The following is a 27,934-nucleotide window of genomic DNA, read 5'->3' as shown; positions in this document are numbered from 1 at the left end:
AAATAAATGTTCATTCAGTATTGTTGTAATTGTCATTATTACCAAAAAGTTTTTTTTAAATTGCCCGATTAATCGGTATCGGCTTTTTCGGTCCTCCAATAATCGGCATCGAAAAATCATAATCGGTCGACCTCTACTGTCAATAGAACCATTGAAGGGATTATTTTACCATATACAGTACGTAGTGGAATCAAACGTTTAAAATGTCATTTCCCTATGCTCCCTGCCAAATGTTTACTGTCCTCATCTCGATGTGTGTGAATATTTTTCTATTATCAAACGGTGAGGGGTTAAAGTGTAGAGGGGCTTGTAGGGTCTGGTATCGGAAGCAATAAAAGGTCTTCAGGACTTATACTTCTATCCATGTTCTCCTTCCGTTCCTAGACCTAGATGACGTTCTCAAAGAGCTGCATGGAGGCCATGATATTTTCATCCTGGTGAGAGAAATGAAAAGTTGAGAAATCAGTTGCTTAGGACACAATGTCAATTGAACACTACTTATGGCAGAACTGTTCTTAGCTCTTCATATGCTTTGTGTTCCTCTGACATGAACAGGTTCTGTAAGACAAACCTGTCAGTTAACCTGCTGTCTGCCAGCTACAGGAATACCTGGAATGTTAGCCAGGCGAGTTAAAGCCATGTAATAGCATGTGGCTTGTCTGGGCATTCTAACATGATGTACAGTACATCTTTTCATCAGTAAAGATTGTGGAGGATGTGTTTACCTTCTGACAAGTCTCTATGAACTCATCAATGGTCACCACCCCGTCTCTGTTCCGATCCATTTTCTGAAAAAGCTAAGCCATTAAATATCTCATACGATTACATACAGAACTACAGTTTTTGTATTTTATTTAACCTTTATTTAACTAGGCAAGTCAGTTAAGAACAAATTCTTATTTACAATGACGGCCTACCCCGGCCAAACCCTAACCCGGACGACGCTGGGCCGGTTGTGCGCTTCCACAGTAACAAAATGTTAAGCTTTTAGGTTGGGAAAACTCAAACAGACGAGAGTTCTTATTACACAATAGCCAAAAAATACATCTTTAGGACAGAAACAACACAAACATAAGGACAGAAGGTGTTAATCGAGGTAAAATGTTAGACATGGGGTGAGATGGGAGGGGGTCATACACTGGGGGCTTATGTACCTGAAAGAACTTGTCCACATGCTCAGATGGATCAATATCTCGTACACTAGGAGAGGTATACCTGCCCATCATGTCATAGATGGACGTCATTATGGCCAACATCTCCTGTACACACACACACACACACACACACACACACACACACACACACACACACACACACACACACACACACACACACACACACACACACACACACACACACACACACACACACACACACACACACACACACACACACACACACACACACACACACACACACACACACACGCACACACACGCACACGCACACACATACAGTCATGAGTCAGCGCCAGGTCTTGGAGTGTTATGTCTAGCAGAAGAGCATCTCTATGCAACAAACAGGAAATGCACGACCTTACACTGTACCTCCTTGGTGATGTAGCCATCCTTGTTGATATCATACAGATTGAAGGCCCACCGGAGTTTCTCTGTTTCTGAACCTCTGAGCAGTACAGATAGTCCAATCACAAAGTCCTGCAAAAAAACATAGAAAACCTTACTGACTGTCGAAGTATTTCATCTACTGAAGGCAATTTGTTTTTTAGATTGAGCATGTTATCGGGATGGCAAACGTTGATTGTTCTAGAAGGTTTTATACGCGGAGGACAACTGACCTAATTTAAGAGGAGCTTTGCTTACCTCGAAACGGATAGAGCCATTTCTGTCCATGTCAAATGCGTTGAACAGGAAATGTGCATATGTGGTGGCATCTGAGAAGGGATACCGATAATGTAGTTCACATTAGGCAGGTATACAGTGGGTGACAGCTGGTTATTTATTCTCTTTCCACTTTTATCCACTTTGACGGTCGCTCTGGGTGAAATGGGTCAGTCTTTATAGCATATATAAATCAATAGGTGAGGTTCCGAGTTGTCAGAATCTTCAATTTCTTATCAAATGTTGATTACAAAACAGTATGATAATGCTCTCTGTTAAATCACAGCCCATTGAAAGAGCTGACAACGTAGCAGCAGTTGAAAGGGAGTCTCCCACCTATCTGCAGTACTACCTATCTGCAGTACTATTCCATTGTGCCTCCCTTACATCACTTGAGGGCAGACTCCTACCTCCCTGGGGGAAGAACTGTGAGTAGATGTTCTTGAAAGTCTCCTCATCCACCAGCCCGCTGGGACACTCCTGTTCAGAGGGAAATTAAAATACATTTAATAAGTACTAAGTGCTTAACTTGTATGCGCTGTATGTATTTATAAATGTAGTTAAATATCTATGAAAATAGATATATCTAACGGTTTGTTATCGGCTAATATATGTGTAACAGCTCGTAGTGAGTGAGTGTAAATATCTGTGTAAATAAATGTGTGTAGCTATGCGAGTGTATCAAACATATTGTAAGATGATATCTTTGCAGTCCTTCAAGTCCCTGACAGTGTGTGTTTAACCTCTATCCCACTCCCACTCGGTGCTCTACGCCCAGCCAAGTCCCAGTCGCACGTTTTTAAAGCCTCTGTAGAGTGACTGCAACTCCTTCTTGGTGAACTGGGTCTGGACCTGGAGCTGTTCCAAGCCTTCAGGCTGGTGACGAACAGTAGAAAGCTCCAATTCACAGTCGCTACTCTCTGTTTGAGAGAGGAGAGGGAAAGAGAGAGAGAGGAGGAGAACCCAGGGAAATGAAGGAGAGTCGGGAGAAGGGGAGAGGTGAAAGGTGAAAGGGAGGGAAGAATGTGGATTTGATGAAAATGGTGTACAATATTTTGGCAAAAAGAAGGTGGACATGTGAACAATAAAGTGGGAGAGGATGATGAATGAATGACAAAAGGAAATGACGAATACAGGGAGTTACTACTGTGTGTGTGCTCACCATCTATGAAATACAAACAAACAGAGCGAGGAATGGGGAGAGGAAGACAGGGGAGAAATTGAAGTGTAGGGAAGTGAGAAGGGGGGAACACATACAATCAGATTAAGCCAGACAGTCACAGTATTTTGGTTTAAGTCATTTCTTTCTCTATAAACCAGTAATAAGACATGAAACCTTCGTTGTCTTGAGGCAGTTTATCTAGAGTTGCAGTGGAAACCCGTCTTCTCTCATAAAGTGACAACACTGAAATCCATGTATATCTTCAACTATCACCAACACAGTACAAGAAGCTTCTGTCTATCTGTGAGGAATATAATGGCCTTGAAAAGAACAGGGCACTATAGAGTCTCTCCTTGTTACTTACCATCTAATGTCAAGGGCTCCCAGACACCAAACTGCTTGAACACTACAAAAAACAGGCCAATGACTACAGTAATTGCAATCAGTTCCATGCCTTCCAGCACCATGGCTGACTTGTTTGAATAAGAACCTTTATCAGCTTGCTATTGGCCAGCTCTGAACATATTGGATGCGTTTTCCACAACTTAACAAATATTTGCTGCTGGATGTGTGTGTCTAAGAAAACATCAAAACAAACAATTGAACAAGATGTCTGAAAAATAGCTGCGAACCCTGAAATCTATTGGTCACACTTTACTCCCCCCATTTTCCCACCCACACTCAGTGTTAAAGGAAGTGAACTCTCAGGTGACGATGCTCCTCGTGATGAAGACGGTGAAGATCCAGTGAAGGTAGAGATCCATTAACAGTCACTCTGTTCCAGGTGCCCTTCATTTAACCCCTTGATATCCAGCAAAAGCAAAAAGGTGAGTTTGATGATAATATCTTCTTGTCTTCAAAAAGTCCCTCTAAATCCATGTCCAGTGCATGGTATTGAGTTGAAAACAAACATATACCACTTGATTCCTCATCTCCCAAATATCTCCATCCTCTGTGAAGTATCTTCCTTAGTACACACTCTGCACCAGTTAAGGGCTGAACCCCCTGTGTCTCCCTTTTTGGGTAAGTATGTCCTACAGGTCCATCAAGAAAGGAATTATCCCTCTAGTGCATTCTCCAGTTGGAGCGAGAGAGGAAGATGAGAGAGGGGAGTAGGGCGAGACCGGAGAGATTATGTGTTTTTTTTACTAATAGTTTCTAATTGACGGTCTGAGCGTTTCCTTGTTTTCCCAGGCATTTCAAGGATGATGTAAAGCTGTAAACCAGGCATTGATCCACATCCACTGATGGCTGGAATATGACCAGCAGCACTTAGAGTGAAGGAGTCTGCCCTGCCCTGTGTGGCGCTGCCTGTGTCTATCTCCCCATTCACACAGCCAACATAACACTGGATTCAAAAAGAAACCTCACATTGTGGTTCTAATTCAACAAACTGATATTTCAATTAAGTTTATTAAGGGACCTTAAACAAGATGAATAGTGGAGGTAGACATAGTGCCCTAATTATTTTTCCTTATAAAGAGGTAGAGTTAAAGGTAGAGTTCATAGCTGGTGAGTGTGAGGCAGTAAAAAATACGAATAGAGGTAGAGTTCATAACTGGTGAGTGTGAGGCAGTAAAAAATACGAATAGAGGTAGAGTTCATAACTGGTGAGTGTGAGGCAGTAAAAAATACGAATAGAGGTAGAGTTCATAACTGGTGAGTGTGAGGCAGTAAAAAATACGAATAGAGGTAGAGTTCATAACTGGTGAGTGTGAGGCAGTAAAAAATACGAATAGAGGTAGAGTTCATAACTGGTGAGTGTGAGGCAGTAAAAAATCTTAGAGTTCATAACTGGTGAGTGTGAGGCTGTAAAAAATACGAATAGAGGTAGAGTTCATAACTGGTGAGTGTGCACATCTTATTGGAGAGAGTTTAAGCAGGAGCTGAGAGAGGGAGCAGGGGAGGATAAATCAATGAGATGCAAAATACTGGTCTTAGGACTGGAATGGGAACAGGCCAGAAATGCATTTTTACCAGAGAGAGATTTAGATGGAGTTAGCCACTGGACGCAATCTTCTTTATGCTGCACATCAAGGTGCTGCACCTTGTGGACACTGTAGGGAAACCACTGAAGCACAGCTGCACCAATGCACCGGGAACACAGTCCCACAAATGAGCCCCTGTTCATAATTTCCGAGTACTACTTTGCAAACACATAAATGTCAAACATTTGTGTTTTAAAGATAACAGTATCCTCACTTTCAACTCCATTCCTACAAAGAGCAAGCACAGGTGACCAAACCACTACCATCAGAATGATCACAGAGCGTTTTTAATCCACTGATGTCTCTATAACCGTATGTACTGCCACAACAGTGTCAGGCAGAGCCTTGTGTCCATGCATACAGTACAAGGTTAGCTCTTGTAATAAACCATTGAAAACGAAGACAGCAACAAAATGTACATGCTCCCTATAAATGCTGATCTATCTCTTTCATTAAAGACGGACAAGGCTTAATGCTGGCATATCGGCATTTCTGCACTCTTCAGAGCAAACAGTAATAACAACAGTGTGGATGACGGATCACCACCTCAAGCTGAACTTCGTCAAGACGGAGCTGCTCTTCCTCCCGGGGAAGGACTGCCCGTTCCATGATCTCGCCATCACGGTTGACAACTCCATTGTGTCCTCCTCCCAGAGCGCTAAGAACCTTGGCGTGATCCTGGACAACACCCTGTCGTTCTCAACTAACATCAAGGCGGTGGCCCGTTCCTGTAGGTTCATGCTCTACAACATCCGCAGAGTACGACCCTGCCTCACACAGGAAGCGGCGCAGGTCCTAATCCAGGCACTTGTCATCTCCCGTCTGGATTACTGCAACTCGCTGTTGGCTGGGCTCCCTGCCTGTGCCATTAAACCCCTACAACTCATCCAGAACGCCGCAGCTCTAGTGTTCAACCTTCCCAAGTTCTCTCACGCACCCCGCTCCTCCGCTCTCTCCACTGGCTTCCAGTTGAAGCTCGCATCCGCTACAAGACCATGGTGCTTGCCTACGGAGCTGTGAGGGAACGGCACCTCAGTACCTCCAGGCTCTGATCAGGCCCTACACCCAAATAAGGGCACTGCGTTCATCCACCTCTGGCCTGCTCGCCTCCCTACCACTGAGGAAGTACAGTTCCCGCTCAGCCCAGTCAAAACTGTTCGCTGCTCTGGCTCCCCAATGGTGGAACAAACTCCCTCACGACGCCAGGACAGCGGAGTCAATCACCACCTTCCGGAGACACCTGAAACCCCACCTCTTTAAGGAATACCTAGGATAGGATAAAGTAATCCTTCTCACCCCCCTTAAAATATGTAGATACACTATTGTAAAGTGGCTGTTCCACTGGATGTCATAAGGTGAATGCACCAATTTGTAAGTCGCTCTGGATAAGAGCGTCTGCTAAATGACTTAAATGTAAATGTAAACAGTAATGAGAACGTCATGAAGGCCCATAGCCCCAGAATATCAATCATACGACAGCAACTCACAAAAACACAACCATCTGCTTACAGTACAACCCAGCCCCCTCCCTCCCTCCCTCCCTCCCTCCCTCCCTCCCTCCCTCCCTCCCTCCCTCCCTCCCTCCCTCCCTCCCTCCCTCCCTCCCTCCCTCCCTCCCTCCCTCCCTCCCTCCCTCCCTCCCTCCCCCTCCCTCCCTCCCTCCCCCTCCCTCCCTCCCTCCCTCCCTATGAAAGGTTCTAAGACTGCCAGAGTGTGTGACTACCATCTGGTGTACATAGAGAGTACTTATATTGTGTCATGTAATGATTAATACTATCCAGCAGATGGCAATGCCTAGACATGGTTGTATTGGTGGTTCCTTACTGGAAAGGGCTTAGAGTTGACGCAGGGCAGGGCAGTGGAGGGGTTAACATGGGGGGGGGGGGGTGGTTGGGGGTCTCTTCGCTCTGGTGAGTGCACATGTACATGTTAGCCCCAGTCTGCATACACAGAAGGGCAATGTCAATAATTTAGATAGATAGAGAAAACAAGGGCATACCGGGGGTACAAGCAGTAACAGACACTCTGCTACTCCCTCCATATTCAGCTCATACTCCCACCCATAAAAAAATTACAAATATCAAACTAGTTCAGGGGCTGGACAGAAAAAAACAAATAATGTACTCTTTCAACAACACCCTTATTTACTTAACAATATATTTTTGCATGTGTTGTACATGTTCCTGAAAAAAGGGTATAGCAAGTCATCCACAAAGGCTTTGAAACAAAAGTCATTGATCATTACCAATTTGACAAAATGAATGGCCATAGTTTCTTTCTGGAGGCAGCTTCCCTCCACTAAGAGATGACTGGTACATTACTGTCAACACTGGGACTTTTATTTCAATGATCATTTTAAGCTTTCTAAATCCCTAATAAAATAACTGAAGGAAAAGGAAAGAAGAGAAAAGGGAGAGAGTGGGAGAGTTTACAGGAGAGTTTAAAGGATAGTTTACAGGGGAGTTTAAAGGAGAGTTTAAAGGAGAGTTTACAGGAGAGTTTAAAGGATAGTTTACAGGGGAGTTTAAAGGAGAGTTTACAGGAGAGTTTAAAGGATAGTTTACAGGGGAGTTTAAAGGAGAGTTTAAAGGAGAGTTTACAGGAGAGTTTAAAGGATAGTTTACAGGGGAGTTTAAAGGAGAGTTTAAAGGATAGTTTACAGGGGAGTTTAAATGAGAGTTTAAAGGATAGTTTACAGGGGAGTTTAAAGGAGAGTTTAAAGGAGAGTTTACAGGGGAGTTTACAGGAGAGTTTACAGGAGGAGAGTTTACAGGGGAGTTTAAAGGAGAGTTTACAGGGGAGTTTAAAGGATAGTTTACAGGGAGTTTAAAGGAAAGGAGAGTTTACAGGAGAGTTTAAAGGATAGTTTACAGGGGAGTTTAAAGGAGAGTTTAAAGGATAGTTTACAGGGGAGTTTAAATGAGAGTTTAAAGGATAGTTTACAGGGGAGTTTAAAGGAGAGTTTAAAGGAGAGTTTACAGGGGAGTTTACAGGAGAGTTTAAAGGAGAGTTTACAGGGGAGTTTAAAGGAGAGTTTACAGGGGAGTTTAAAGGAGAGTTTACAGGAGAGTGTACAGGGGAGTTTAAAGGAGTTTACAGGGGAGTTTAAAGGAGAGTTTACAGGGGAGTTTACAGGAGAGTTTACAGGAGGAGAGTTTACAGGGCAAGTCTCATTGTGGAGAACGAATAGAGATTTATTGATAGTATATTGAAGTGACACAAAAGGATGAGTGGCTAGCACAGTAGAAGTCCACTGAGAGACAGTAAGAGAGATGACAGAGTTAAAATATAGTCCTATAAAATGGGGGTAGACGCATTCAAATGAATCTTACCTGCATCCCCTCCCCCTCTCCTCTGCCTTCGTCTTCACTCCACCCCAGCTATCCCACACAGGAAAGAACACATACAACTCTGTAGCTGGGATGACTGAGCCTCATGTAAGTTTGGCACTGTCCCTGACCTACCTGGCCCCTGAGTGTTTGTGGTGCTGTCAATGATCCATTTGACGAGGCAGCACTTCATCAGAGATTTACGAGTGATTCGGGGCTTCTGCCATTTTCCTCTGTCTTCCCTCTGTCCTCCTGGGCTGGGCTCCTTCCCGTTGGCATCAGGCAGCAAGCCACCGTCCACTCCTTTTCCATCAGCCTGGGGGACACAGAACTAACTTGGTTAACAGATGACAGAGAGAGGGGTAAGGACACTACAGAGAAGACTGCTGGTACAGAAGGGTTAGAGGATCCACAGAGAAGAATGTATAGGCTGGACAGAGAGGGGGAGGAAGAGAAAGAACATGATATTACGGAAAATGTGTACAAAAAAGCCATCCATAAGCCATCCCTATTCCACTTTTTGTTTCATTAATCTATTTTTGTCCATGCATTTTGCATCATACTGTATGATTGTGCGTTTTTGCAAAATGCATCATAGCGGCTGTATTTCGAAAGTTATACAGTGCCTTCAGAAATTATTCACACCCCTGGACTTTTTCCACATTTGGTTGTGTTACAGCCTGAATTTAAAATGGCTTAGAGATGTTTTTGTCAATACCCATAATGTCAAAGTGGAACTATGTTTTTTTTAAATGAATTAAAAATTAAAAGTTGAAATGTCTTGCGTCAATAAGTATTCAACCACTTTGTAGCCTTGCACGAGCCTTGGCAAGTGATGTACAAATACACTCCCTGGACAGGACGCTAATCTATTGCAGGGCCTTCATTTTCTTTCAATATCAAACAATCTATCTCCTTAATGCTGAGTATCAAGCAGCAGAGACACATCAGGTCCCATTTATACAGCCTTTGGTATGACTCGGCCGGGGATCGACCTCCCAACCTTCCAATGTCAGGGTGGACACTCGAAGACCGCTGAGATGGTACCCTTTTGTTATGACAAGCCTAAAAAAGTTCAGGAGAAGACAGTGAATGCTCCTGAGTGGCCATGTTATAGTTTTGACATAAATCTACTTGAACATATATGGCAAGACCTGAAAATGGTTGTCTAGCAATGATCTACAACCAATTTGACAGAGCTTGAAGAGTTTTTTAAAAGAATAAATGGGCAAATGTTCCAGGTGTGGATACTCAAAGAGACTTAATAAGAAAAGACTCACAGCTGTAATCGCTGCCAAAGGTGCTGCTACAAAGTATTGACTCAGCGGTGTGAATACTAATGTAAATGAAACATTTCTGAATTTTATTTTCAATACAACAAAATGAAAAAAAATCCTTTAAAGTGGTCAATTCTTTCAACTTGCCACCTACGCATTACATATCATAGTTAGTCAGTTCAGTCAGTTCACCGAGGCTGAAGACATGCAGGATGCTGTGACTGAAGATAAGAGGAGAATGGGCTGTAGGATGACATGGATGAAGAAAATAATAGATAAGGAGAGAGGAAGCTTTATCACCCCTGGATTGATGGGGAAGGGAAGGCCCACTAGTATGTATGGGTGTGCATGGCAGAGTACTGTATGTGTGTGACTATGTAAAAGATATTCTCTGTTAACGTGTGTGTGTGTGTGTGTGTGTGTGTGTGTGTGTGTGTGTGTGTGTGTGTGTGTGTGTGTGTGTGTGTGTGTGTGTGTGTGTGTGTGTGTGTGTGTGTGTGTGTGTGTGTGTGTGTGTGTGTGTGTGTGTGTGTGTGTGTGTGTGTGTATGCGTGTGTTTGTGTATGCGTGTGTATGTATGCGTGTGTATTTGTATGTATGCATGCGCAAATCGGGACACATGCGTTCTTGTTTTGTTACATTATTTGAGGAGAGAATGGAGCAAAATATCGGGGGAGATTCCCAGCCCCCTCGTAAACTCCTCATCTCCTATTTGAATATGAAAGGAAGCCAAGGCGTACAGAGCACTGAGGAACTCACTCAATAATTCACACTCCTTAAAACAGCATGAATAAAAGATCAGAGTCAGCTGCCATGGTGGGGATGAGTACCAGCCATGGGTTAAACACTGAGTCCCAGCCATGTGTTAAACACTGAGTACCAGCCATGTGTTAAACACTGATTATCAGCCATGTGTTAAACACTGATTATCAGCCATGTGTTAAACACTGATTACCAGCCATGTGTTAAACACTGATTATCAGCCATGTGTTAAACACGGATTACCAGCCATGTGTTAAACACTATTTACCAGCCATGTGTTAAACACTGATTACCAGCCACGTGCTAAACACTGAGTACCAGCCATGTGATAAACACTGACTATCAGCCATGTGTTAAACACTGATTACCAGCCATGTGTTAAACACTGATTATCAGCCATGTGTTAAACACTGATTATCAGCCATGTGTTAAACACTGATTACCAGCCATGTGTTAAACACTGATTATCAGCCATGTGTTAAACACTGATTACCAGCCATGTGTTAAACACTGATTATCAGCCATGTGTTAAACACTGATTACCAGCCATGTGTTAAACACTATTTACCAGCCATGTGTTAAACACTGATTACCAGCCACGTGCTAAACACTGAGTACCAGCCATGTGATAAACACTGACTATCAGCCATGTGTTAAACACTGATTACCAGCCATGTGTTAAACACTGAGTACCAGCCATGTGTTAAACACTGATTACCAGCCATGTGTTAAACACTGAGTACCAGCCATGTGTTAAACACTGATTATCAGCCATGTGTTAAACACTGATTACCAGCCATGTGTTAAACACTGATTACCAGCCATCTGTTAAACACTGATTACCAGCCATGTGTTAAACACTGATTACCAGCCATGTGTTAAACACTGATTTACCAGCCATGTGTTAAACACTGATTATCAGCCATGTGTTAAACACTGATTACCAGCCATGTGTTAAACACTGAGTACCAGCCATGTGTTAAACACTGAGTATCAGCCATGTGTTAAACACTGATTACCAGCCATGTGTTAAACACTGATTATCAGCCATGTGTTAAACACTGATTACCAGCCATGTGTTAAACACTGATTACCAGCCATGTGTTAAACACTGAGTACCAGCCATGTGTTAAACACTGAGTACCAGCCATGTGTTAAACACTGATTACCAGCCATGTGTTAAACACTGAGTACCAGCCATGTGTTAAACACTGATTACCAGCCATGTGTTAAACACTGTTTACCAGCCATGTGTTAAACACTATTTACCAGCCATGTGTTAAACACTGATTATCAGCCATGTGTTAAACACTGATTACCAGCCATGTGTTAAACACTGAGTACCAGCCATGTGTTAAACACTGAGTACCAGCCATGTGTTAAACACTGATTACCAGCCATGTGTTAAACAATATTTACCAGCCATGTGTTAAACACTGATTACCAGCCATGTGCAAAACACTGATTACCAGCCATGTGTTAAACACTGATTACCAGCCATGTGTTAAACACTGAGTATCAGCCATGTGTTAAACACTGATTACCAGCCATGTGTTAAACACTGAGTACCAGCCATGTGTTAAACACTGATTACCAGCCATGTGCTAAACACTGAGTACCAGCCATGTGTTAAACACTGTTTACCAGCCATGTGTTAAACACTATTTACCAGCCATGTGTTAAACACTGATTACCAGCCATGTGCTAAACACTGATTACCAGCCATGTGTTAAACACTGATTACCAGCCATGTGTTAAACACTGAGTACCAGCCATGTGCTAAACACTGAGTACCAGCCATGTGTTAAACACTGACTACCAGCCATGTGTTAAACACTGACTACCAGCCATGTGTTAAACACTGATTACCAGCCATGTGTTAAACACTATTTACCAGCCATGTGTTAAACACTGATTACCAGCCATGTGCTAAACACTGATTACCAGCCATGTGTTAAACACTGATTACCAGCCATGTGTTAAACACTGATTACCAGCCATGTGTTAAACACTGATTACCAGCCATGTGTTAAACACTGAGTACCAGCCATGTGTTAAACACTGATTACCAGCCATGTGCTAAACACTGAGTACCAGCCATGTGTTAAACACTGAGTATCAGCCATGTGTTAAACACTGATTACCAGCCATGTGCTAAACACTGATTACCAGCCATGTGTTAAACACTGATTATCAGCCATGTGTTAAACACTGATTATCAGCCATGTGTTAAACACTATTTACCAGCCATGTGTTAAACAATGATTACCAGCCATGTGCAAAACACTGATTACCAGCCATGTGTTAAACACTGATTACCAGCCATGTGTTAAACACTGAGTATCAGCCATGTGTTAAACACTGATTACCAGCCATGTGTTAAACACTGAGTACCAGCCATGTGTTAAACACTGATTACCAGCCATGTGCTAAACACTGAGTACCAGCCATGTGTTAAACACTGTTTACCAGCCATGTGTTAAACACTGATTTACCAGCCATGTGTTAAACACTGATTACCAGCCATGTGCTAAACACTGATTACCAGCCATGTGTTAAACACTGATTACCAGCCATGTGTTAAACACTGATTACCAGCCATGTGTTAAACACTGAGTACCAGCCATGTGTTAAACACTGATTACCAGCCATGTGCTAAACACTGAGTACCAGCCATGTGTTAAACACTGTTTACCAGCCATGTGTTAAACACTATTTACCAGCCATGTGTTAAACACTGATTACCAGCCATGTGCTAAACACTGAGTACCAGCCATGTGTTAAACACTGATTACCAGCCATGTGTTAAACACTATTTACCAGCCATGTGTTAAACACTGAGTACCAGCCATGTGTTAAACACTGTTTACCAGCCATGTGTTAAACACTATTTACCAGCCATGTGTTAAACACTGAGTATCAGCCATGTGTTAAACACTGTTTACCAGCCATGTGTTAAACACTATTTACCAGCCATGTGTTAAACACTGATTATCAGCCATGTGTTAAACACTGATTACCAGCCATGTGCTAAACACTGATTACCAGCCATGTGTTAAACACTGATTACCAGCCATGTGTTAAACACTGAGTACCAGCCATGTGTTAAACACTGATTACCAGCCATGTGCTAAACACTGAGTACCAGCCATGTGTTAAACACTGACTACCAGCCATGTGTTAAACACTGAGTACCAGCCATGTGTTAAACACTGATTACCAGCCATGTGTTAAACACTATTTACCAGCCATGTGTTAAACACTGAGTACCAGCCATGTGTTAAACACTGATTACCAGCCATGTGCTAAACACTGAGTACCAGCCATGTGTTAAACACTGAGTATCAGCCATGTGTTAAACACTGATTACCAGCCATGTGCTAAACACTGATTACCAGCCATGTGTTAAACACTGATTATCAGCCATGTGTTAAACACTATTTACCAGCCATGTGTTAAACAATGATTACCAGCCATGTGCAAAACACTGATTACCAGCCATGTGTTAAACACTGATTACCAGCCATGTGTTAAACACTGAGTATCAGCCATGTGTTAAACACTGATTACCAGCCATGTGTTAAACACTGAGTACCAGCCATGTGTTAAACACTGATTACCAGCCATGTGCTAAACACTGAGTACCAGCCATGTGTTAAACACTGTTTACCAGCCATGTGTTAAACACTATTTACCAGCCATGTGTTAAACACTGATTACCAGCCATGTGCTAAACACTGATTACCAGCCATGTGTTAAACACTGATTACCAGCCATGTGTTAAACACTGAGTACCAGCCATGTGTTAAACACTGATTACCAGCCATGTGCTAAACACTGAGTACCAGCCATGTGTTAAACACTGACTACCAGCCATGTGTTAAACACTGAGTACCAGCCATGTGTTAAACACTGATTACCAGCCATGTGTTAAACACTATTTACCAGCCATGTGTTAAACACTGATTACCAGCCATGTGCTAAACACTGATTACCAGCCATGTGTTAAACACTGATTACCAGCCATGTGTTAAACACTGATTACCAGCCATGTGTTAAACACTGATTACCAGCCATGTGTTAAACACTGAGTACCAGCCATGTGTTAAACACTGATTACCAGCCATGTGCTAAACACTGAGTACCAGCCATGTGTTAAACACTGAGTATCAGCCATGTGTTAAACACTGATTACCAGCCATGTGCTAAACACTGATTACCAGCCATGTGTTAAACACTGATTATCAGCCATGTGTTAAACACTATTTACCAGCCATGTGTTAAACACTGATTACCAGCCATGTGCAAAACACTGATTACCAGCCATGTGTTAAACACTGATTACCAGCCATGTGTTAAACACTGAGTATCAGCCATGTGTTAAACACTGATTACCAGCCATGTGTTAAACACTGAGTACCAGCCATGTGTTAAACACTGATTACCAGCCATGTGCTAAACACTGAGTACCAGCCATGTGTTAAACACTGTTTACCAGCCATGTGTTAAACACTATTTACCAGCCATGTGTTAAACACTGATTACCAGCCATGTGCTAAACACTGATTACCAGCCATGTGTTAAACACTGATTACCAGCCATGTGTTAAACACTGATTACCAGCCATGTGTTAAACACTGAGTACCAGCCATGTGTTAAACACTGATTACCAGCCATGTGTTAAACACTATTTACCAGCCATGTGTTAAACACTGTTTACCAGCCATGTGTTAAACACTATTTACCAGCCATGTGTTAAACACTGATTACCAGCCATGTGCTAAACACTGAGTACCAGCCATGTGTTAAACACTGATTACCAGCCATGTGCTAAACACTGATTACCAGCCATGTGTTAAACACTGATTACCAGCCATGTGTTAAACACTGATTACCAGCCATGTGTTAAACACTGTTTACCAGCCATGTGTTAAACACTGAGTATCAGCCATGTGTTAAACACTGAGTACCAGCCATGTGTTAAACACTATTTACCAGCCATGTGTTAAACACTGAGTACCAGCCATGTGTTAAACACTGTTTACCAGCCATGTGTTAAACACTGATTTACCAGCCATGTGTTAAACACTGAGTACCAGCCATGTGTTAAACACTGATTACCAGCCATGTGTTAAACACTGATTATCAGCCATGTGTTAAACACTGATTATCAGCCATGTGTTAAACACTGATTTACCAGCCATGTGTTAAACACTGATTATCAGCCATGTGTTAAACACTGAGTACCAGCCATGTGTTAAACACTGATTACCAGCCATGTGCTAAACACTGAGTACCAGCCATGTGTTAAACACTGTTTACCAGCCATGTGTTAAACACTATTTACCAGCCATGTGTTAAACACTGATTACCAGCCATGTGCTAAACACTGATTACCAGCCATGTGTTAAACACTGATTACCAGCCATGTGTTAAACACTGAGTACCAGCCATGTGTTAAACACTGATTACCAGCCATGTGTTAAACACTGATACCAGCCATGTGTTAAACACTGACTACCAGCCATGTGTTAAACACTGAGTACCAGCCATGTGTTAAACACTGATTACCAGCCATGTGTTAAACACTATTTACCAGCCATGTGTTAAACACTGATTACCAGCCATGTGCTAAACACTGATTACCAGCCATGTGTTAAACACTGATTACCAGCCATGTGTTAAACACTGATTACCAGCCATGTGTTAAACACTGATTACCAGCCATGTGTTAAACACTGAGTACCAGCCATGTGTTAAACACTGATTACCAGCCATGTGCTAAACACTGAGTACCAGCCATGTGCTAAACACTGATTACCAGCCATGTGTTAAACACTGATTATCAGCCATGTGTTAAACACTATTTACCAGCCATGTGTTAAACAATGATTACCAGCCATGTGCAAAACACTGATTACCAGCCATGTGTTAAACACTGATTACCAGCCATGTGTTAAACACTGAGTATCAGCCATGTGTTAAACACTGATTACCAGCCATGTGTTAAACACTGAGTACCAGCCATGTGTTAAACACTGATTACCAGCCATGTGCTAAACACTGAGTACCAGCCATGTGTTAAACACTGTTTACCAGCCATGTGTTAAACACTATTTACCAGCCATGTGTTAAACACTGATTACCAGCCATGTGCTAAACACTGATTACCAGCCATGTGTTAAACACTGATTACCAGCCATGTGTTAAACACTGAGTACCAGCCATGTGTTAAACACTGATTACCAGCCATGTGCTAAACACTGATTACCAGCCATGTGTTAAACACTGATTACCAGCCATGTGTTAAACAATGATTACCAGCCATGTGCAAAACACTGATTACCAGCCATGTGTTAAACACTGATTACCAGCCATGTGTTAAACACTGAGTATCAGCCATGTGTTAAACACTGATTACCAGCCATGTGTTAAACACTGAGTACCAGCCATGTGTTAAACACTGATTACCAGCCATGTGCTAAACACTGAGTACCAGCCATGTGTTAAACACTGTTTACCAGCCATGTGTTAAACACTATTTACCAGCCATGTGTTAAACACTGATTACCAGCCATGTGCTAAACACTGATTACCAGCCATGTGTTAAACACTGATTACCAGCCATGTGTTAAACACTGAGTACCAGCCATGTGTTAAACACTGATTACCAGCCATGTGCTAAACACTGAGTACCAGCCATGTGTTAAACACTGACTACCAGCCATGTGTTAAACACTGATTACCAGCCATGTGTTAAACACTGATTACCAGCCATGTGTTAAACACTGATTACCAGCCATGTGCTAAACACTGATTACCAGCCATGTGTTAAACACTGATTACCAGCCATGTGTTAAACACTGAGTACCAGCCATGTGTTAAACACTGATTACCAGCCATGTGTTAAACACTGAGTACCAGCCATGTGTTAAACACTGATTACCAGCCATGTGCTAAACACTGAGTACCAGCCATGTGCTAAACACTGATTACCAGCCATGTGTTAAACACTGATTATCAGCCATGTGTTAAACACTATTTACCAGCCATGTGTTAAACACTGATTACCAGCCATGTGCAAAACACTGATTACCAGCCATGTGTTAAACACTGATTACCAGCCATGTGTTAAACACTGAGTATCAGCCATGTGTTAAACACTGATTACCAGCCATGTGTTAAACACTGAGTACCAGCCATGTGTTAAACACTGATTACCAGCCATGTGCTAAACACTGAGTACCAGCCATGTGTTAAACACTGTTTACCAGCCATGTGTTAAACACTATTTACCAGCCATGTGTTAAACACTGATTACCAGCCATGTGCTAAACACTGATTACCAGCCATGTGTTAAACACTGATTACCAGCCATGTGTTAAACACTGATTACCAGCCATGTGTTAAACACTGAGTACCAGCCATGTGTTAAACACTGATTACCAGCCATGTGTTAAACACTGATTACCAGCCATGTGTTAAACACTGATTACCAGCCATGTGTTAAACACTGAGTACCAGCCATGTGTTAAACACTGATTACCAGCCATGTGCTAAACACTGAGTACCAGCCATGTGTTAAACACTGATTACCAGCCATGTGTTAAACACTGATTACCAGCCATGTGTTAAACACTGATTACCAGCCATGTGCTAAACACTGAGTACCAGCCATGTGTTAAACACTGATTACCAGCCATGTGTTAAACACTGATTACCAGCCATGTGTTAAACACTGATTACCAGCCATGTGTTAAACACTGATTACCAGCCATGTGTTAAACACTGTTTACCAGCCATGTGTTAAACACTGAGTATCAGCCATGTGTTAAACACTGAGTACCAGCCATGTGTTAAACACTATTTACCAGCCATGTGTTAAACACTGAGTACCAGCCATGTGTTAAACACTGATTACCAGCCATGTGTTAAACACTGTTTACCAGCCATGTGTAAACACTGATTTACCAGCCATGTGTTAAACACTGATTACCAGCCATGTGCTAAACACTGAGTACCAGCCATGTGTTAAACACTGATTACCAGCCATGTGCTAAACACTGATTACCAGCCATGTGTTAAACACTGATTACCAGCCATGTGTTAAACACTGATTACCAGCCATGTGTTAAACACTGATTACCAGCCATGTGTTAAACACTGAGTACCAGCCATGTGTTAAACACTGATTACCAGCCATGTGTTAAACACTGATTTACCAGCCATGTGTTAAACACTGATTACCAGCCATGTGTTAAACACTGTTTACCAGCCATGTGTTAAACACTGATTTACCAGCCATGTGTTAAACACTGATTACCAGCCATGTGTTAAACACTGTTTACCAGCCATGTGTTAAACACTGATTTACCAGCCATGTGTTAAACACTGATTACCAGCCATGTGTTAAACACTGAGTACCAGCCATGTGTTAAACACTGATTACCAGCCATGTGCTAAACACTGAGTACCAGCCATGTGTTAAACACTGATTACCAGCCATGTGTTAAACACTATTTACCAGCCATGTGTTAAACACTGATTACCAGCCATGTGCTAAACACTGATTACCAGCCATGTGTTAAACACTGATTACCAGCCATGTGTTAAACACTGAGTACCAGCCATGTGTTAAACACTGATTACCAGCCATGTGTTAAACACTGAGTACCAGCCATGTGTTAAACACTGATTACCAGCCATGTGTTAAACACTGAGTACCAGCCATGTGTTAAACACTGATTACCAGCCATGTGTTAAACACTATTTACCAGCCATGTGTTAAACACTGATTACCAGCCATGTGCTAAACACTGATTACCAGCCATGTGTTAAACACTGATTACCAGCCATGTGTTAAACACTGATTACCAGCCATGTGTTAAACACTGATTACCAGCCATGTGTTAAACACTGAGTACCAGCCATGTGTTAAACACTGATTACCAGCCATGTGCTAAACACTGATTACCAGCCATGTGCTAAACACTGATTACCAGCCATGTGTTAAACACTGATTATCAGCCATGTGTTAAACACTGATTACCAGCCATGTGTTAAACAATGATTACCAGCCATGTGCAAACACTGATTACCAGCCATGTGTTAAACACTGATTACCAGCCATGTGTTAAACACTGAGTACCAGCCATGTGTTAAACACTGATTACCAGCCATGTGTTAAACACTGATTACCAGCCATGTGTTAAACACTGATTACCAGCCATGTGCTAAACACTGATTACCAGCCATGTGTTAAACACTGATTACCAGCCATGTGTTAAACACTGTTTACCAGCCATGTGTTAAACACTGATTACCAGCCATGTGTTAAACACTGATTACCAGCCATGTGTTAAACACTGATTACCAGCCATGTGTTAAACACTGATTACCAGCCATGTGTTAAACACTGAGTACCAGCCATGTGTTAAACACTGATTACCAGCCATGTGCTAAACACTGATTACCAGCCATGTGTTAAACACTGATTACCAGCCATGTGTTAAACAATGATTACCAGCCATGTGCAAAACACTGATTACCAGCCATGTGTTAAACACTGATTACCAGCCATGTGTTAAACACTGAGTATCAGCCATGTGTTAAACACTGATTACCAGCCATGTGTTAAACACTGAGTACCAGCCATGTGTTAAACACTGATTACCAGCCATGTGCTAAACACTGAGTACCAGCCATGTGTTAAACACTGTTTACCAGCCATGTGTTAAACACTATTTACCAGCCATGTGTTAAACACTGATTACCAGCCATGTGCTAAACACTGATTACCAGCCATGTGTTAAACACTGATTACCAGCCATGTGTTAAACACTGAGTACCAGCCATGTGTTAAACACTGATTACCAGCCATGTGCTAAACACTGAGTACCAGCCATGTGTTAAACACTGACTACCAGCCATGTGTTAAACACTGAGTACCAGCCATGTGTTAAACACTGATTACCAGCCATGTGTTAAACACTATTTACCAGCCATGTGTTAAACACTGATTACCAGCCATGTGTTAAACACTGAGTACCAGCCATGTGTTAAACACTGATTACCAGCCATGTGCTAAACACTGAGTACCAGCCATGTGTTAAACACTGAGTATCAGCCATGTGTTAAACACTGATTACCAGCCATGTGCTAAACACTGATTACCAGCCATGTGTTAAACCCTGATTATCAGCCATGTGTTAAACACTATTTACCAGCCATGTGTTAAACACTGATTACCAGCCATGTGCAAAACACTGATTACCAGCCATGTGTTAAACACTGATTACCAGCCATGTGTTAAACACTGAGTATCAGCCATGTGTTAAACACTGATTACCAGCCATGTGTTAAACACTGAGTACCAGCCATGTGTTAAACACTGATTACCAGCCATGTGCTAAACACTGAGTACCAGCCATGTGTTAAACACTGTTTACCAGCCATGTGTTAAACACTATTTACCAGCCATGTGTTAAACACTGATTACCAGCCATGTGCTAAACACTGATTACCAGCCATGTGTTAAACACTGATTACCAGCCATGTGTTAAACACTGATTACCAGCCATGTGTTAAACACTGAGTACCAGCCATGTGTTAAACACTGATTACCAGCCATGTGTTAAACACTGATTACCAGCCATGTGTTAAACACTGATTACCAGCCATGTGTTAAACACTGAGTACCAGCCATGTGTTAAACACTGATTACCAGCCATGTGCTAAACACTGAGTACCAGCCATGTGTTAAACACTGTTTACCAGCCATGTGTTAAACACTATTTACCAGCCATGTGTTAAACACTGATTACCAGCCATGTGCTAAACACTGAGTACCAGCCATGTGTTAAACACTGATTACCAGCCATGTGCTAAACACTGATTACCAGCCATGTGTTAAACACTGATTACCAGCCATGTGTTAAACACTGATTACCAGCCATGTGTTAAACACTGTTTACCAGCCATGTGTTAAACACTGAGTATCAGCCATGTGTTAAACACTGAGTACCAGCCATGTGTTAAACACTATTTACCAGCCATGTGTTAAACACTGAGTACCAGCCATGTGTTAAACACTGTTTACCAGCCATGTGTTAAACACTATTTACCAGCCATGTGTTAAACACTGAGTATCAGCCATGTGTTAAACACTGTTTACCAGCCATGTGTTAAACACTATTTACCAGCCATGTGTTAAACACTGATTATCAGCCATGTGTTAAACACTGAGTACCAGCCATGTGTTAAACACTGAGTACCAGCCATGTGTTAAACACTGAGTACCAGCCATGTGTTAAACACAAGGACAAGAGAGACCATCCCCTACCAACCCAAACGCACACACACACACACACACACACACACACACACACACACACACACACACACACACACACACACACACACACACACACACACACACACACACACACACACACACACACACACACACACACACACACACACACACACACACACACACACACACACACACACACACATACATACACATACATACATACATACATACATACATACATACATACATACATACATACATACATACATACATACATACATACATACATACATACATACATACATACATACATACATACATACATACATACATACATACATACATACATACATACATACATACATACATACATACATACATACATGTAGGCCCTGGCATCCGCAGTACTACATTATTAACGTTTAGCCTGACATGTGGGAGATGCAGCATGGTAGAACTATCCTCCCTTAATAATCCAACTCATCATGCACACTGCGGGAGACTGCACCATCCGCTGATCACCACACGTCACCAACACATGCCCTCTTCATTGTCAGCCCCTCTTTCGCCCCGTGTGTGTGGAGTTTGTAGCATCTCCCTTGGTCCTGACAGAGTAGGAGAACACAGTGTACACAGAGCTCATTGACATGCAACACAGATACAGCATCCTTCCCCTTCTTCTCTTGCCATGGATCACAGTCAGGTGGTACACTCACCACTCCAGTAGAACTGGCCCATAACAGGACTGCTAAATACAGATTGTCTGTATACAATCCCTAAAGATGAACTTTCCCTGCCCTGACCTGGATCACTACAGTACAGTTAAAGGTAACTTTTTGGCCTTTAGCTAAAGACAATGCACAAAGGACATTTTCTTGTGGGAGAAATATTCCAAAGAGAAATGTTTATATACTACATAATACATACTTGGTCAAGCAAATACATTTTCGCTTTTTTACAGAAATACTTCAAATAGTCTCCATAGTCCCCATACACTCCTCCAAGATGACTCTTCCTCTCTCAATCAATCCTGCTTCCTTTCTCCTATTGGCGAGCTAAAGCAGATTTCGCGACAAATATATTTGATTTGCCTGTATGAATTGTTCAATGAACAATCCAATAGAAACAACAGTGTGGTTACTTTTGAATCTTGTCAACATGTCCCTTGAGTCTGAAATCGCAATGTATGAAATTCTTTCTGTTTAGATCTACAAGCCTGAGGGGTTCCTCAACTACTGTGACCTTTTGGGAAAGAGCTCATTTTACATATTTCCTAAGCAATTGTAACTATTTATTCCAATTTTGTATAGTTTGGTTAGAAAGGGGCCAGCAGTTGAGAAGCTTCAGGGTACAGTGCTACTGGCTGGTAAATCGCAGATCCTTTAGGGCAGGGCGTTGCAAAACATTTTTTCACCAAGTGCCCCCTTTTTCACATTTTCACACGCCAAAGCCCCACCCCCTTTTGTATTATTATTGTCTATTGAGATAGCCTATATTAGATACACCACCAACTTGATGTTGTTTAATTTGAGGGTTTTAAAGCTAATTTCCTATAATTCTACTTAGTTTAAAAAGACTCCTGACATAGTTTAGATAGTATATTTAATAATAATAATAATGATAATGGATAAGGAAACTGTCTGGACCCGATTTCCCCAAATGTTATTCCGCTACTACATATGTTTTTATTATGATAATTAATATGAACCCTCCATTTAATTCTACATATTTTATTTTACAGAAAGTGAACAGATCAAATGAGTCCCACGTAAGATCACTTCCTAACAAAGTCCAATTTCTTTGGCTCCTCAACTGTAGATGATAGAAGCTCAGCTTCTGTCATAGAGACAAACCCCTCAAACCCCTCTAGGCTTCCGTTGTACTCATAATGCCTGGCTGCATGGAACAGCTGGGATCAGCTGATTATTGTCACAGAGGGATGCACTGTAACTCAGAACACTGTTATTATGTTGTATTTAATATAATCTCTGTGCACTGTGTCTCTCTCTCACAGTCAAAATACAGTTGAGTGGCACAACTACAGTGGAAATGGTTATATCATTTACATAACGCTCCCTCGTTGCTTTTGTGGACGGTCCCAAGATACGGTCCCAAGATAGTGCCTTCAGAAAGGGTTCACACCCCTTAACTTTTCCCACATTTTGATGCGTTACAGCCTAAATTTAAAATGGATTACGTTTAGATGTTGTGTCACTGGCCTACACACAATACCCTATAATGTAAAAGTGGAATTATGTATTTACCAATTAATTAAAAACGAAAAGCTGAAATGTGTTGAGTCAATAAGTATTCAACCCATTTGTTAGCCTAAATAAATTCAGGAGTAAGAATGTGCTTAAAAAGTCACATAATAAGTTGTGCAATAATAGTGTTTAACATGATTTTTTAATGACTACCTCATCTCTGTAACCCAGACTTACAATTATCTGCAATGTCCCTCAGACGAGCAGTGAATTTCAAACACAGATTCAACCACATAGACCAAGGAGGTTTTTCAACGCCTCGTAAAGAAGGGCACCTATTGGTAGATGGGTAAAAAAAGGGAATTGAATATCCCTTTGAGCATGGTGAAGTTATTCATTACACTTTGGATGGCGTATCAATTCGCCCAGTCACTACAAAGATACAGGCCTCCTTCCTAACTCAGTTGCCAGAGAAGAAGGAAACAACTTAGGGATTTCACCATGAGGCCAATGGTGACTTTAAAACAGTTACATAGTTTAATGGCTGTGATATGAAAAAATGTAGGAAGAATCAACAACATTGTAGTTACACGACAATACTAACCTAATTTACAGAGTGAAAAGAATGAAGCCTGTCCAGAATACAAATATAAAAATAAAGAAAAGCATCCTGTTTGCAAACAAACACTAAAGTAATATTGCAAAACATGTGGCATAGCAATTTACTTTTGTCCTGAATACAAAGTGTTATGCCTGGGGCAAATCCAATGGAACACACTACTGAGTACCACTCTCCATATTTTCAAGCATAGTGGTGGCTGCATCATGTTATGGGTATGCTTGTAATCGTTAAGGACTGGGGAGTTTTTCAGGATAAAAAATAAATGGAATGGAGCTAAGCTCAGGCAAAATCCTAGAGGAAAACCAGGTTCAGTCTTTCCACCAGACACTGGGAGATGAATTCACCTTTCAGCAGAACATTAACCTAAAACACAAGGCCAAATCTACACTGGAGTTGCTTTCCAAGAAGACAGTTCCTGAGTGTTTTTGAAAAAGTTTTGACTTAAATCTGCTTGAAAATCTACGGGAATACATGAAAATAGTTGTCTAGCAATGGTCAACAACCAATGACAGATCTTGAAGAATTTTGAAAAGATTAACGGGCAAATGTTGCACAATCCAGGTGTGGAAATCTTTTAGAGACTTACCCAGAAAGACTCACAGCTGTAATCGCTGCCAAAGGGGATTCTAACATGTATTGACTCAGGGTATTGAATACTTATTTAATCAAGATCTTTATATATAAATATAAATATATATATACATTAGAGTATTTTATGTATATTGTTGACAAAAAAAAAAAATTCAATCCATTGTAATCTCTCTTTGTAACACAACAAAATATGGAAAAAGTCAAGGGGTGTGAATACTGTCTGAAGGCAGTGTAAAAGTGTATGACATTTCTTTGGGGGTGGACTGCAAGTCTTGAAGGCATGCTGTACATACAAAAGGGAGGCTGTACAGAGGCTTGCCTTGCAGTTCTATACGTCATTGTGCAGAAGACATTGCTTAGAGTAATGGAGTGTGTCTTTATGTTCATTATGCAACTACTTTTCTTCAGCTCACATTTAGGTGTGTGAAACCTCCCCCTCACAAATACGCTATTATTAACATGAGCATTGGATACTTTCCTGACCATCAACCAAATTCAAATGGACTAATGGACCCTGAATCCATCGCAGAGCTAGTTCCACAAGCTCTGTACAAAAGTAGACGCCTCTCACCATAGGCTCTATTTAAAGTGCCACAAAGTGCCAGTGGAAACAAACAACCCGAGAGAGTGAGAGAGAGTGAGAGAGAGTGAGAGAGAGTGAGAGAGAGTGAGAGTGAGAGAGAGTGAGAGAAAGAGAGAGACAGAGAGGAAACAAAAAAGAACACAGTGCTCCTAATCCCTGGGCTGATGATAATGTCCTCCCTCCTTGTTTCCCCTTCATCAATTTTTCTCTCTGTTGTTACCTCCACTCCGGTCACAAAGATCAAGGGCTCCTCTCTGTTTCCCAATGTGAATCTCGCAAGGAACACAGTTTAATTACAATTGGGGAGTTAGTGAAACTGCCAGTCAAACTTGTTGAGTGGATTCTTAAGGTCTTATTCAACAACCACTTTCTGTGGAGCTTTCTGTCCTTTTCACTCCCTAAAGAATGGCTGATTTGTAACACAGTCAACATTTTGTCCAAGAGAGGAAGTGATATTGTTCAGTAAGTGCAGTAATGCATTAGTAGACACACCGCATAGGACAGCTGCTGAAAGATGAGTGATGGAAAAGGACATCACATGAGGTCACTGTTACACAAGCCAAGGGGATAATGCTTTTAGTTGTGGTTCAACATCGCACTGTTCTTGTGTGTCACACTATGCATGTCTGTCCCTTCACACATCTGGAAGATGCATGCCTGACTTACGGAATCTTGTCTAAATTCAAATGTGTGCATTTGCTTTGAAGACAACAACCAAAATGTGTTAAATTATCAAAAATCACAGTTAAACATCCCAGTGTGTGTGTGTGTGTGTGTGTGTGTGTGTGTGTGTGTGTGTGTGTGTGTGTGTGTGTGTGTGTGTGTGTGTGTGTGTGTGTGTGTGTGTGTGTGTGTGTGTGTGTGTGTGTGTGTGTGTGTGTGTGTGTGTGTGTGTGTTGTATAATGCAGGGGGGTTGTGTATTATACATTATTTACAGTGTATTAACTGGAGGGCACTTGCAACTACTTCTTGACCTGTTTCTCCCTCAAAGCAAGATGACATTTCAGCTCCATATTTTTCCGTTTGTTTTCCCAATTAGCCTTTCGCACATTCACAAGTAAACACATTGAGCTTCTACAGGGAGTTGTCATAACCAAAATAGTTTTCATGTCAAATCTCAACATATGGCTCCAAACAGCAAGGCAACTGCTGAAAACAAGAATGAAACTCCAGCTGCAGCTGCAATGAGTGATGTCTACATACTGTATCTGACCGAATGCTTGAGCACCTTCAAGAGAGAAAGAATCCCCCCATATACCTTACAACTTCAGCAACAAGCTCAACTATTGTATTATTAAATAGCTTGTTGCAGCTACTAGACTTCTGTCTAGCACAATTTCTACAATGGTTTGAACAACAGTCAGTCACTCTATATATCAATATGCACACCATTACTTGATTAAATACATTAAATGATATCTGAATGCCTGCCTTTGGACAATGTCTTAACTGAATGAAATAGTAATCGCCTGTTTGATTTTGATACTCATAATTAATTGAGTAGTACATGGTTACAACACAATTAAGCTACTGACACACAATACTACAGATGGTAAGAATCAATATAATTAAGTTGACCCTAGACATTTTCACAACATGGCATAGAATAAAGTCATTATCAGAGCAGGTACAATATCAGTGACACATTTGACATTTATATTTAGGTAATTTAGCGGATGTTCTTATCCAGAGTGCATACATTTTCATACACCAAGCAGCTTACATGACAACTTTTCCATGGCATCAACAAGCAGTTTGGTTACTGTTGCATTTGATTGATTCAACAACACTCACGTGCTTCCACTTTATGAGACACTCAATATCTCAATTATTATTTTTTTTTCTGTGGTAATTTATTGCACGAATGACGGATTTGGCAGATATGCCTCGTACTGAACTCAAACTTGAGAGTGAATGTGCCTGAGCAGTTTGTTTAGGTTGTTCCAACAATTAAAACAACACATCAGAATATACATGTCATATTTTTTTTATTTACCTGCATGATGTTGATGTTATGTTGATTTCTTGCTTTTTGCAGTAAACCGCTCTGAGGCGTTCGTCTAGTCGCGCGCACTTTCTGTTCTGAGAATCCTGATGTAAACCGTAACCTGTGAGGCATAAACTCGCTCATTTCAAAGCACCGCACCAGAGAGAGAGAGAGACAGGGAGAGCACCACCAGTATGCCTTCTTCCACGTGCTGTCCGTGGTTCTGAACATGCTGTGGTGTTTTCCTGGTCGGGATTCTGACCGCTGGCAGAATGT

At 41.6% G+C, this 27,934-nt stretch overlaps 1 protein-coding gene across 1 annotated transcript; it reads right to left on the bottom strand.

The window, feature by feature from the left end:
- Nucleotides 1–36: 36 nt before the first annotated feature.
- LOC124048836 (calsenilin-like) lies at nucleotides 37–27,798 on the bottom strand. Its single transcript, XM_046369953.1, has 10 exons — nucleotides 27,668–27,798; nucleotides 8,453–8,633; nucleotides 6,712–6,714; nucleotides 2,634–2,758; nucleotides 2,249–2,318; nucleotides 1,821–1,891; nucleotides 1,548–1,655; nucleotides 1,155–1,259; nucleotides 726–788; nucleotides 37–434 (listed from the first exon to the last, which is right to left on the bottom strand). Exons 1-10 carry the CDS (start codon nucleotides 27,788–27,790, stop codon nucleotides 387–389), a joined length of 897 nt encoding a protein of 298 aa, XP_046225909.1. The 5' UTR covers nucleotides 27,791–27,798; the 3' UTR covers nucleotides 37–386.
- Between the last annotated feature and the right edge of the window lie 136 nt (nucleotides 27,799–27,934).

Source organism: Oncorhynchus gorbuscha, linkage group LG11 (genome assembly GCF_021184085.1).
Source record: "Oncorhynchus gorbuscha isolate QuinsamMale2020 ecotype Even-year linkage group LG11, OgorEven_v1.0, whole genome shotgun sequence".
NCBI classification, from domain to species: domain Eukaryota; kingdom Metazoa; phylum Chordata; class Actinopteri; order Salmoniformes; family Salmonidae; genus Oncorhynchus; species Oncorhynchus gorbuscha.
The sequence above is the reverse complement of the archived record's forward strand: the minus strand, read 5'-3'. Positions and strand labels throughout refer to the sequence as shown.

What these genes read in the sequence shown, in the direction of transcription:
- LOC124048836 (XM_046369953.1), bottom strand. Translation starts at nt 27,790, where the DNA reads ATGCCTCACAGGTTACGGTTTACATCAGGATTCTCAGAACAGAAAGTG. An exon ending in ATAACATCAACATCATGCAG is followed by an intron (nt 8,634 to 27,667) that starts GTAAATAAAAAA and finishes TGTGTCCCCCAG; the next exon opens with GCTGATGGAAAAGGAGTGGA. An exon ending in ATGGCTACATCACCAAGGAG is followed by an intron (nt 1,260 to 1,547) that starts GTACAGTGTAAG and finishes GTGTGTGTACAG; the next exon opens with GAGATGTTGGCCATAATGAC.